This window comes from Lepidochelys olivacea (assembly GCF_965140295.1).
Source record: "Lepidochelys olivacea isolate rLepOli2 genome assembly, chromosome: 6".
Taxonomy (NCBI): Eukaryota; Metazoa; Chordata; order Testudines; family Cheloniidae; genus Lepidochelys; species Lepidochelys olivacea.
This window is the reverse complement of record NC_140416.1, coordinates 28,747,880-28,760,869: the sequence shown is the minus strand read 5'-3', so window position 1 is coordinate 28,760,869 and position 12,990 is coordinate 28,747,880. Positions and strand designations below refer to the sequence as shown.

The 12,990-nt window shown below is 41.4% G+C and overlaps 1 protein-coding gene across 2 annotated transcripts in view; it reads right to left on the bottom strand.

Moving 5' to 3' along the window:
* Positions 1-4,072: 4,072 nt before the first annotated feature.
* COPB1 (COPI coat complex subunit beta 1) overlaps positions 4,073-12,990 on the bottom strand; it is a 38,566-nt gene continuing 29,648 nt past the window's right edge. For both annotated transcript variants that reach the window (XM_084631147.1, XM_084631148.1), the window contains exons 20-22: positions 11,339-11,428; positions 10,181-10,336; positions 4,073-7,678 (exon numbers count right to left, since the gene is read on the bottom strand). In XM_084631147.1, coding sequence (XP_084487273.1) covers positions 7,619-7,678; positions 10,181-10,336; positions 11,339-11,428 — 306 coding nt within the window. In that variant the 3' untranslated portion in view covers positions 4,073-7,618. The remainder of the gene's footprint in view (positions 7,679-10,180; positions 10,337-11,338; positions 11,429-12,990) is intronic.

Below are 12,990 nucleotides of genomic sequence, written 5' to 3'. Positions count from 1 at the left end.
GTCTTTTAATACACCAATAATTGCTAAGATGAATGACAGGAAGCTATTTGGAACCATGGGAGATCAGAATAAAAGGGGAAAACACTATTTTTGAGATTCTAATAAATCTCATATATGAAGATTTGATTTTCAAACATTTCTAAATGTAAATCTTTCACAAAAATGAGAATGCATTTCCAAGAATCCTGTCAGTAAGCATGAACAAGAATTAGAAACCCAGAAAAAACCCCAACACAATTCTACCATACAGAACCTCAATTGAAAGAGAGAGGAAAAAGTTTTTTAATCAAATAGTGTTAATATCACAATCCATCAAAAAAGTAAATGTATTTGTTCAGCTGTTCCTTGGTTAGTTAATGCTTTCATAAAAATGCCTCAAGTTTAAGACCTCTGGGTTATTTCCAAGAAATTAATAAACACAGTTTAGAGATACAGTTTATATGTGCAAAAGCTCTGTGTGCGCACTTGGGATCAGGATCCCTGGCTCACACAACTGGGATCCCACACCCAATCTTGGAATAACTAGGGGTACATTAAAAATATTACTTATCTTTAACAAAATCAAGAAGCCATCCTATTACTAACTCTGTATACTTGGTGGTTCTGGACCGGAGATGGTCAGGAAATTTTTGACAAAACTATTTTAATCAGAAAATACCGGTTTATTAAAATCAAAATTTATTAGTTTCTCTGAAACCTTTGTTGGGAAGGTTTCTTAGGTCCAGGACAGAATTTCTGGTCAGACAGAGAGAGAACCCCCTTCCCCAACGCAGATTAGCGTATAGCCTGGTAGTTAGGGCACACATCAGGGATGTAGGATTCAAAGCAATTTGAGCAAAGGTCACCCACATCCCAAGTGAGTGCCCAAAGCACCAGGCTCTTGGCTGTTCTGAGGACGGGGTGTCTGCATGCATTCTCTCTTTCTACATTTTGAAAGGTCTTTGTTTCACTCTAATGCAAAATAAGAAAAACATCTGAAATCTCAATTTTTCTCATGATGGGGAAAAAAAACCATTTCCTGCACAGCTCTACTCTGGATCATTCTAGGTAATACATTCAAGTTGCAAACAATACACTAGAATCTGAGAGAGGCTAAAATATGCTATGCAAAATGGTCATAAAAGGGAAATCTCAGGGGACTGGGAAAAAGGTCCAGTCCAGTGAGATAAGTTATATATTTGCAGCTTTAATCAAACAAACAAAAAACTGCCCAGACCAGTGCTAAAATTTATGTGCAAAATGATGGTTAGGACTACTTAAATTTAATCTACATCCCTCCCCAATGAAATCATTCTCATACCCTTCATATATAAGATACTCCCTATGCCATATGTACACAATCAAACTATCTCACTGTGCTTCTGAAAAACACAATCTCTAGAGGAAATAGTCAGCTCTGAAACAGATGCATTATATTAAGCTGAGCTGCCAGCACCATCATGCACTGATTACGCAGCCAGGCTACCTGCAAATATACCTAAAACAGTGAAAAAGTTCTAAACTATAGGGCAGATTCATTCTCTCTCTGTTTCATGTCAAAAAACAAAACAAAAACCCACAAACATCCTAGATTTTAAGGGTATTTCCTTGATTTCTCTCCTCCTCATTAATGCTTTAAAGTACTAAATCACCAAATTTCAGACCAGTTGTAAGACAGCACCCTCTTGTGTAATGATATGTTAACTTTATAAATTTGGGGGTTGTATTTAGACTTTTTGTCATATGTATACACACATTCTTGCTTTTTTCCATACATCTGTGTAGCAAAACAGAATCATCATCTCTTGTCAGATATTGTTTCTAAAATATGCCACTGGCTTATAGCTGCTCCAGGTTCTTTCCTGAGTTTCACAAGCCAAGGCTCTAGAAGGCATTTACCTTCTGTAAGTATTTACTGTGTGGGAGTTATATAGTGTACACTGTTTCATGACCACCAGAACACGCTGCTATGCTCTGTGACGGGGCAAGACCAGATGGCTATAGAAAAGTAGTGGGAGACAGATATATTAGCTCCAGGCTAAACAAATCCCTGGTACCAGGATAAGTGAAATGGCAGCTGCTCCAGGTCAATTAAGACACCTGGAGCCAATTAAGAACTTTCCAGAAGGCAGGGAGAATGCTAGGTTGATTGGGACACCTGAAGCCAATCAGGGGCTGGCTGAAACTAGTTAAAAGCCTCCCAGTTAGTCAGGTGGGTGTGCATGTCAGGAGATGAGGGAGGAAGTTGTGCTGTTGGAGAGACTGAGTAGTACACACCATATCAGGCACAAGGAAGGAGGCCCTGAGGTAAGGGTGAAGTGGAGCTTGAGGAAGTGGGTGCTGCTGTGGGGAAGTAGCCCGGGGAATTGTATGTGTCATGTTTCTAAAAGGTCAGCTACCATAGCTGATACTATTAGGGTCCCTGGGCTGGAGCCTGGAGTAGAGGGCGGGCCTGGGCTCCCGCCTTTGCCACCTGCCCTCCCTCCCCGCCCCGGATTAATCACTGAGACTGGGAGACAACAGAGATGGTGCAAGGGAGGATAGCTTCTCCTTACCTCCTTCGCTGACTTATGATGAAAATGGCTCAGTAGACTGTGACCCTTGTCTCTAGAGAGAGATGGGTTACATGGAGAGTCACAGTGAGCCTCCGAGGCAAGCAAAATCTGCCAGGAAACGCGGGACCCACAAAGACAAGGACAGAGCTTTGTCACAGCTCCAATACTAGAGTTTTAAACAATGCTGAGTATCCACGTTCCAATACCTGCTTTGCTAAAATTTTAGTTCAATTTAAAAAGTTGTATGTTGGGTGACTGGATCCTAAAGCATAGTGGTCTTCTTGATTTAGTAATTTCTCTATTGACAAGCAACAAAGGCTCTTGTAGGACACACCTAATTGAGATCTGGCAACCTATGACAAGGTTTGCGTGCCCATTAAAGCCCATCTTATATTTCCATACTAGTTAATCAGATTCATAGTCTCTTGCACCCCTTAGAACAGGAGTGGGCAAAACTACGGCCCCGGGGATGCATCCAGCCCTTCAGACATTTTAATCTGACCCTCGAGTTCCTGCCGAGGAGCAGGATTGGGGGCTTGCCCCTCTCTGCATGTGCCGTGGCTCCCAGAAGCAGGAGCCGGACAGGGGACATGCTGCTATGTGTAGGGGCAGCCAGGGGGCTTTGCACACGAAAAGCTCACAAAAGCTTATGCTCAAATAAATGTATTAGTCTCTAAGGTGCCACAAGTCCTCCTTTTCAGTTTTCAAACTGTGGTCTATAGAATCTTTGCTGGTCACATGCTCCTAGCTCTCCTCATTTCCAGCTGCTAACTCACATTAAAAACAAAGCAAAGCACATTTTATTTCTCCTTCTCCATACAAGCAATCGCTGTAGTTGTCACAGGAATGGTATTTGATTAGCAGTCACAGGGGAGGTGATCCACATAATTGTTAACATGAGGAGAGATGGTCCACAAGACTCTCTCTCGAGATGTGATCCACCTCACAAAAAAGCTGGAGAACCCCTACTTTAGCCAAATCTCTATGATTGTAGTCTCAGACTCAAGAAACAGAAATTACATCTTCACATGCAGAATGGACCAAATGTGCGACAGTGAGAAGAATATATCTGCAAGAAATCAGTATCCACTTTTCAGGGTATATGAAACTATACTAGAGAGACGTATCATGAACCAAACATGGCCTGTACACTAGTTACTGAAAAAAAACCCTGTAGCAAACCACAACGGGTTCTAGTAGCTGGAGGTAGAATACACATCAATGCACATCTGTCGAATATCCACGCAGCTCAGAAGAGCACCAAGGACACCTCCACATAGGACTCAGATTCCAATTCTACCACCAACTACTCCCTCTAAATTAATCAAGCTCGTACCAAGGGATCTGTTAAACCAGAACAAAGTTACACTATTGAACTAAGGTTCCTCAAGAACACAACTCTTATGTACATGGTCCATGGCAGTGTGTTTTTGGAAGACAAACTTTGGCACCACTGTCTATTTCATGTTCTGTTTATTTTGGGGAACAATGGAAGTTGTGATACTTGCAAGAAAGGAAAAACCCGAAGGCACACCAACTTGTGCTGAACGTTTATTTTCATGCTCTTACACAAATGAAAAGCTTACAGCAAAATGTATTTCATGGCAGGTTAAATCCTATACGCCTTGCGGCACATTCACAAATGGCTCTGAGGAGCTCTGCACAGATAAGCATCTTCCACCAGGGTGTTCTATGGCTGTTTCTATAGCTTCAGGGTTACAGCTTACACCCGAAACAGGGTTTGGGCAATAAGGTGCTAGTAGTCACAGTTCAGGAAGCCCCCATAGGTTTGGGGTCTGCAGCATACATAGGACGCAGTCTCCTCAAGCATGCTATACTAATCCTATCCCCTCAGGAGAGGTGAACACGTTTAACTGGATTCCAGGCTTTTCTTTGCTCACAAGCTACGACTGTAAATGTTTTTCTAGTAATCAATTTATTGCCCTGAAACTATTGTTTTCATTAATGTGGGAGAAAAGTAGAATATTTTTCTGAATATGCACTATAAAAGACAATGGGTCATATTCTAATCCATTACATCAGTGTAAATCCAGCATAACTCCACTACAGTCAATGGAGTTACTGTGGATTTTCACTTGTGTAGCCTGCACAAGATTTTCCAGAGTCCACTGGAAAGCATTTATTACATCAGAAATTCTAAGCAAAGCGCACTAACTTAAAGCATCAGACATGACAAGATGAAGACTGACATATTTAAGACAAGTGATAACATGGACACCCCTCCAAAAGAAGGAGGGCGACCTAGAGCAGGGATCAGGAACCTTTTTTTCTATCCGGGACCACTGACCCAAAGAAAAAATCAGTTGCAGGTCACACACAGCCCCATGGGGGGAGGGAGAGGACGCAAAGGCTCAGGGCTTCCCGCCACAGCATGGTGAGCCAGCGCTCACAGCTCCAGCCCCATGTGGTGGGGGGCGGGGGGGGAAAGGTGTGGAAGCTCAGGGCTTCCCCTAGGCTCTGAGGTGGGGCCAGAAATGAGGGGCTCAGGGTGCGGGAGAGGGCTCCAGGCTGGGGTGGGGCTGGGGATGAGGAGTTTGGGGTGAAGGAGGGGGCTTCAGGCTGGGGCCAAGTTTGGAGTGTGGGGCGGGCTCAGGGCTGTGGGGCGGGGTCTGGGAGGAAGTTAGGGTGTGGGAGGGGTCTCAGGACTGGGGTAGGGGGTTGAGGTGTGTGAGGGGGTGTGGGCTGCAGGCTCCAAGTGCCTCAGGGCAGGGGCTTGGGGTGCGGGCTGGGTGCAGGCTCTGGGAGGGAGTTAGGGTGCGGGATGGGGTTCTGAACTGGGGCAGGGAGTTCGGGGTGTGGGCTCCAGCCAGGTGGCGCTTACCTCAGGCAGCTCCCAGTCAGCAGTGCAGTGGGACTAAGGCAGGCTCCCTGCCTGCCCTGGCTCCACGCTGCTCGCAGAAGCAGCAGGCATGTCTGGCCCCTAGGCGGAGGCGCAGTCAGATGGCTCTGCGCAGTGTACACTGCCCACATCTATAGACACTTCCCCTGCAGCTCCCATTGGCCAGGGTTAACAGCAATGGGAGCTATGGAGGCAGCGCTCAGGGTGGGGGTAGCTCACAGAGCTTCCCTGATTACACCTTCGTCTAGGGGCCGCAGGGACATGCCAACCGCTTCCCAGAGCTGCGCAGAGCCAACTCGACTTTCAAAGGCCTGGCAACCCTAGCTTCCCCCCACAGGTGGGCGAGCCGGTATTTGCACTGCAGCCCTGCGGAGGGCACTGAGGCTCAGGGCTTCTGGCCTATGGCACGGAGACTTGCTGCGGGCCAGATGAAATTAGGCATTGGGCCAGATCCATCCTGCAGGCTGTAGGTTCCCCACCCCAACCTAGAGAAACATTATTTAGAGCAATAAAGAAGCTAAATCCATCAACATGATGCTCTGAAACCTGAACAGAACAGCACAAGACCAAAATAAGTGGCAGAAACAGGTAGACACCCTATGCACCTGAGGGTGCAGGAGGATAAAGAAATGAAAACCGAATTCACAGGAAATCTATCATTAGGGCTGGACTGATGCTTAGGCACATGCCTTCCACTCCCTCTCTTGTGTCATGTCATGAGAGACATAGGAATGTAAGGTTTTGTTTAAAAGCAAAATGATGTTTTTAGTTCTCACAGTTGGTTGGTTTTTTGGTTTTTTTTTTGAAGAAGCAATTTGATAACTTGACAAGTGTAATCAATGCATTTTGCAAACAGCCTAAAACAACAGCTGATAGATGCAAGCTGTTCTAACCATCTTACCGGGGTGCTGACTTTGAAGCCCACTGGAGCAGAAGGTCTGTTCCACCCCAGGAGAGGAACTGGGGTACAGGAGGGGTGGTGGGTGGATGACGGATTCTCACAGCCACTGCAGTTCATGCAGAGTTCTCCCTCTGGGTGAGTGGGAGCTGAAGATTGAACGAAAGTTTGGGAAGGAGGGAGGCTCAGGTTTCTCAAAGAGGAGCGGTGGGCTCCTCACCCACTCAGCAGACTGCTCCTGTGACTAGCCAATACCACTGCTGCCCAAGCAGGGAGCAAGGCCATGACAGGGGTGTACTTAGGGTCTTAAGTTACTTTAATATAGCTCTGCCATCTATAATATTATTGTATGCAAACATCAGCATAAGGATATGCTTATACCATCATTTGAATTTCCCCCCTAAACCTCTTCCATAATTTGTGTACCCACACAAACGCAGTGCAATTTATTGTTCAACTCATGATCACACACAATCTGAATCCTTCCTTGCTGATCTTATGAAGGTGGCTATGTGCACTGCATCCAGTTAAAACACTGCTTACGTTTCTACAGCTTAGTTCTAACACACCACTGCCCCTTTTTGGTATTCTGAGATGAGCAAAATATGCTACTAAAAAAGACTCATAACAGATCAAAAGAAACACCAAGATTTTCCTAATTCATTATTCTAATTTCTCTCAAACAGAATCAGCTTAAAGAACATGACTTAGTTTAAATTTCACCCATTGCTGGCAAGAGCTGGGATTTGACAATAGCAAATATTAGTGAAATATGCATTAGCTTTTAGTATTGAAGTTTTGCCAGTACCAGGTGATTAAATTACCAAAACCAATTGCATAAAAGATAGTCTCTGATTTAACTCTGAAGTTTAAGTTCCTTTAGAGACATCACAGTATTAGTTTAAGAGTCACATAGGTGCATATTTACAAACTTCAGGGCTATTCATTCACAATAAACATCGCAAGCAATGTAACTTTACTTTCTTGAAATATAAAAAGTAGTAATCAAATAATACTGAGTTTATCTGTAAATTAGAACAAAACCACCCTGTCTTAGATTTGTTTATTGTACTGTGAAATAGTCAGCATACATTAGAGACAAAGTATACATGACTTCTAAGAAAAAGAGAAAAAAATAAATTGATGTTTTAAAGTTTTACTCGATATTGCTCAGAAGAATCTATAAATTATCCACTGGAAAGCATTCAGCACAAAAGCTCTGCTTCTACAATTACAAAACATGGAAGAATACAAGATGTTCTGAATCCAACAAGCCACATACCTAAAATTTAACTGTAAAAGCTCTGAAAAGATTAACTGTAAAGTTTATAAGCTTGTTTTCTTCTGAGACAGATTAATTTTATCTCCAAGACTTAGGGCCATTCCCTGTAAGGAAATAAAAAAAGGAAAGATGTTCACACCTTGGCTATTTCATAAAATTACTGTTATCTCAACGCCCCCACCCAAAAAAACCACAACACCACCTCTCCGTTACCAGTATTACTACAGTTCCATATATAAAATTCATGAAACTAATTCCATGGAAAAGAGAATATTTCTAATTCAACGACAACATTTTATTTATTTGTAGCTACAGTTCAGTACATAGTTTCCAAAAAGCATGAATAAGCTAGATTTGCGTATAATATCTTGCTGAAATAATGAACCAAAAATAGACTATATTTTTTGATATTAGAAAGCTGTACCACCACTCCAAAAGAGCAAGAGTCAAGAATTTTAACCCTTGATGTTGCACCATTTTAAAATGCGGTCAGTCCAGCAGTTACAAAGGTCAGTCCAAATGGCAGTAATTGAAATTAGGGCGTTGGAAAAGCTCAACACTAGCATAATACATACAAAATTAATAAATTATAAATGCAGACACCATCTCTCAACATGCTGAGCCCCCAAAAATCTTTTCCACCTCCATAAAAAATATGAGCCCATAAACAGAATAATATGTGTGTGTGTGTGTTTTAGAGTCTCAGTAAAACTAACAAAAATAAGGAAATTCAAAGTTCCAACTGCTACTCAATCAATAGTGAATTACTCCCTCGGTTAGACCAAGTCACAGACTTAACTGAACATAGTGTCTTATGTTGGAGTTCCATTGACATTAACGGTTCCATTGTAAACATACTATCCACTTCTATTAAAACCATTTCAAAATTCTTCCAATAGCATCAAGTAAATGGTTCTTTTGAATCTGAAAGTCCTAAAGGAACACTTATGATAAGCTGTATAATATACTTCTAGTTATACATGAGTTTCTTCTTTATTCAAGGTTAAGTTTTATAAGGACCAAAAAATTCCCACAAAATCTCTTTTTTCGGGAAGTGAGAAAAGACAGTTTCCTTTTCCGTAACTGGTGTTCTTCGAGATGTGTTGCTCATCTCTATTCCATGACAGATGCGCATACTCGCCACGTGCACCGGTGCCAGAATTTTTTCTCCTAGCAGTACCCGTAGGGGAGCGCCCCTAGCGACCCGTGGAGTGGCGCCTCAATGGCATGGTATAAGGGGCGCTGTGCACTCCCCCCACCCTCAGTTCCTTCTTGCTGGACAACTCCGACAGAGGGGAAGGACGGTGGGATGTGGAATAGACATGAGCAACACATTTCAAAGAACACCATATTTAAGTAGACTTCTTTTATATACACAGCAAATACATAGACTACCACAAGAATGGCCACACTGGGTCAGACCCAAGGTCCATCTAGCCATTTATCCTGTCTTCTGACACCAGACAGTGCCAGATGCTTCTGGTGAAATGAATAGACAAGGGCAATTATTGAGTAATGCAACTGTTGTCGAGTCCCAGCTTCTGGCAATCAGAGGTTTAGGGACACCCAGAACATGAGGTTGCATCCTTGACCATCTTAGATAATAATCACTGGTGGACCTGTCCTCCAGGAAATCATCTAATTCATAACTTTTTGCCTTCACAACACCCCCTGGTAACCAGTTCCACAGGTTGACAGTGCATTGTGTGAAGAAGTACTACCTTATGTTAGTTTTAAGCCCGCTGCTTACTAATTTCATTGGCTGACGCTTGATTCATGTATTATGTGAAGGGATAAATAGCCCTTCCTAGTCCCTTTCTCCCACCATTCATGATTTCATAGACCTCTATCATATCCTTCCTTGGCTGTCTCTTTTCTAAGATCAACAGTCTCAGCCTTTTTAATCTCTCCTCAGATGGAAGCTGTCCCATATCCCTAATGGTTTTTGTTGCCCTTCTGTATACCTTTTCCAATTCTAATATCTTTTTTGAGATGGGGTGGCCAGGACAGCATGCCATGCCATACTATGAATTTATATAGTGGCATTATGATACTGCCTGTCTTATTATAGATCCCTTTCTTAATGGTTCCTAACATTCTTATCCTTTTTTTTTTTTTTTAAATAGGATCCTTTATTCCAACTTGAGTGAAAATTAAAATGGTTGTTTCAACACTTTGAGAAACAGTATGTCGGGCATGTTGGTGGTACATTATGTTTTTTAATAACAAAAGAACATAGGACTGCAAATGGGATGTGTAAATACAGCAAAATCTTGGACTATTATAATGCACTGCTGTATGAGGCACGTTAATTGTGTTTAAGTTACCCCGTTCCACCTAACTGTTGAAGTGCTCTCCCCTCCAAATAAAAAAAAATAAGTCAACAATCATGCTGTATAAGGGTAGTGGAGATGGAAGCTTTTCATTCAGAAGAACCTAGTTTTAAAATTGAGACAGGGATTTTCTTCTTCACCTTGCCTGAAAGTTGCCAATCTAATTAAACAATACTAAAAATTAACCATAAACTACAATGCAAGCTCTGCAAATGTTTATAGAACTCAAATAAAAATTAGAGAGACAAAGCTTTAAAAAGAAACCATCATTACCTGACTCTTTGCACGAATTCGTATGTGGCCAGTGACGGGAGCATCTGGTCCAAGATGAATTGGCTTTTCAATGCTGACATTTGCAAGTGCATCTTCTCCAAATATGGAACGTGCATACAGATTGGCAGCCATAAAGCCACAGTAACCAGAAAGTGCCTAGAGAAAGAACACTTAAATTTAACTCTTTACAAAAGGCTAATTGTCCTTTAACAGACACATTTTGATCCATATTAAGCACAACTCAGCAGGTTTTTATATTTAAAACCTATCCTTCTAAATACAGCATTTTGTAAGATACCTAAACTCCAGTTCTGAAGGAAACATTAATAGATCTTTCTAAAATGAAAACTGACAGAGATTTAATCAAGTCATTTAAACAAGACATAACTGGCATTTTCAGGCTCTGAGGTAATGCATAGCAAAAAGGCTTTAAGAAAGATTAATTCCTACTGAAAGGAAGGAAGTCTTGACCTATTGAAAAAAAATTGTGCTGACCATTCTGAAGCAGATACGTTAGCTGACATTTTATTAACTGCTTCTTGCTCAGCTAAAGCAAGAAACTATTTGAAAATGACCCAGTTAACATGAATTTCCTTTTAGCTTTCTTAGAGCATAAATTTCTAAAGTGTATTAAATACTAAAGAATACTAACATCTTCCAGACTAAACAAACATCTATAAAATTGGTGGAGGTTTATAAATTTAGAAACTAGACCAGGTAAATAATCTAAAGAACACAAACTCCAAAAAGGGCACCGGAAAATACTATTCTATATAGGTTCCTACACTACGTTCAACATCATCAGTATCTGAGTGCCTTCCAGTAGTGAATTAAGCAACTGGACTACACATCTGTTGTGTAATGTTTGTTTTCTCATCCTCTCTCTAGAGGGACAAGTGTGTGTAGGAGTGAGTCTGTTTGTTAATTTTTTAAATATATAAATATATCTGATGAGAGTTCTCAGAAATTTATCCTATGCAACGTGTCTTGCAAAGTTAGAATAACTCTACATGATTCAAATAGTGCAATCAATGCCCAAGAAGAATTCAAGAAGGGAGAAAAAAATGCTATATTTTGGAATCCATGTCTATTTATACTTGCACAGTAATTTTACTCCAGTTTAAAAAGTGCATTAAGAATTTTCAGCAAGTATCTTACCTTCTCTGGGGTAAGGCATTTCATGTTGGTTGATTTTAGTATGTGCTGTAAGTATTCATTTAGATCAATGATGTTTGTATTAACTGTAACCTTCAAGAAAAAGAACAAGGTGTGATCATTTTCATCAGCTTCTCTGACATGTTTTAAATAATTTTTCTTCTAGGACTATAAAAAAGAAAGTGTCACTGTCATTTATCCTGTAGTAGCATACTGTACTTGTTGATGGCTTTAAGTCCTTTTATATTGGAGAATCTTACATAAAGGTTTCATCTTCCACCATCCAGGGGTTAAATAGGAATGGCCTCTTACTTTCTACCACATATTTAAAAATTAGTCAGAATAAGTGTACATCGTACTTTGCTAACCATGTGGAAAGAGTCCATATCTTGAATGGTTGCTTCAAGTCTAGTTACAGGCTAAATGTGTACATTTGAATTACCACACCAGAACAAGTCAAAGATACATGTAGTCCAGTAGCTTTTCTCTGACTGACCAACGCTAGAGGTTACTTTGCCCTTCAATGAAATACAGCCACCCCTTGAAAAAAGCAGCCATTCTATAGTGTACTATGATACTGTTCAACACTGTACAATGATACTGAGACAGTTTAGGACAAAGTGAAGAAGAGTATTGTATCCAGCTGAAATTGCTAGAGAAATGTAGGTAGGATGATCGTAATTAGAGCAAAAATTTGGAAAAGACACAAAAACTTAATATTCTTAAAGTGGCACTGGAACTTTAATGACTACAAGTGGTAAGGACCTGTTTTATATGTCTGAGAGGCAAGATAGGCTTTAGGTGTTTACTTTAAACTCCTTGGGAGAAGGGGTTTACTATGCTAATTGGCCAACAGAAGCCTGGGTCAGGTAGAACTGCACAGAGGTCAAGTTACTGCAAGAAAGGTTGTGTGGAGCAGTGAGAGTGAGTGTGCATGAATGCGTGTGCATGCATTTTTCCTTTTTTCATTGCTAGAAGCTTTCCCATACCAGAATCAAACTGCCTTTGCTAGATCTCATATCTTGCAGATCCAGGATTACTCGAGGCTCAAGACCCAGGGAAGGAACTCTCAGACAAACTGGATGATGAAGTCAAGGGGAGCGAGGAAGGGAAAGGACACAAGTACGGAGGGCTCTACGGCCTCAATATTCCAGGAAGCACACCACACAGCCTCCTCTCAAAGATCTTTTTATGATGGCTGCCCTAGTACATCAAAGCTTACACAAAAAAATATGACCTTGGATCAAACCTTGCCAAAAGATCCATGTACTTGCTGAAAAGCAGTGCCCACAGAGAAGGGTGCAGCTGGCACAACAGCCAAATACAGAAACCAATCGCTTTGAAGTTGCTCTTGGGCCAGCTCAGCCACTGCCTGTGCTAACAGAAGAGGGCTAAAGATCTACCATTTGCCTAGGGGAGTTCCCAGCCCCAGTGTTTAGACTCTTATTACCAGACAGAAGAAATTTAGAGGGAGTAGGGGGAAAAGAAAAAAACTGGGGAAAAAGATCTGCCTGAAAAGTATGTGAGCATTCATTTTAGTTGGGTACAATTGTAATTTGCTGTATTACAGACTGGGATTGTACAGATTTTTTCTATGTAATGACCCTAATGAGTTGCCCAATTTGATGTGCATATCACATGCAAATTAATTCCAC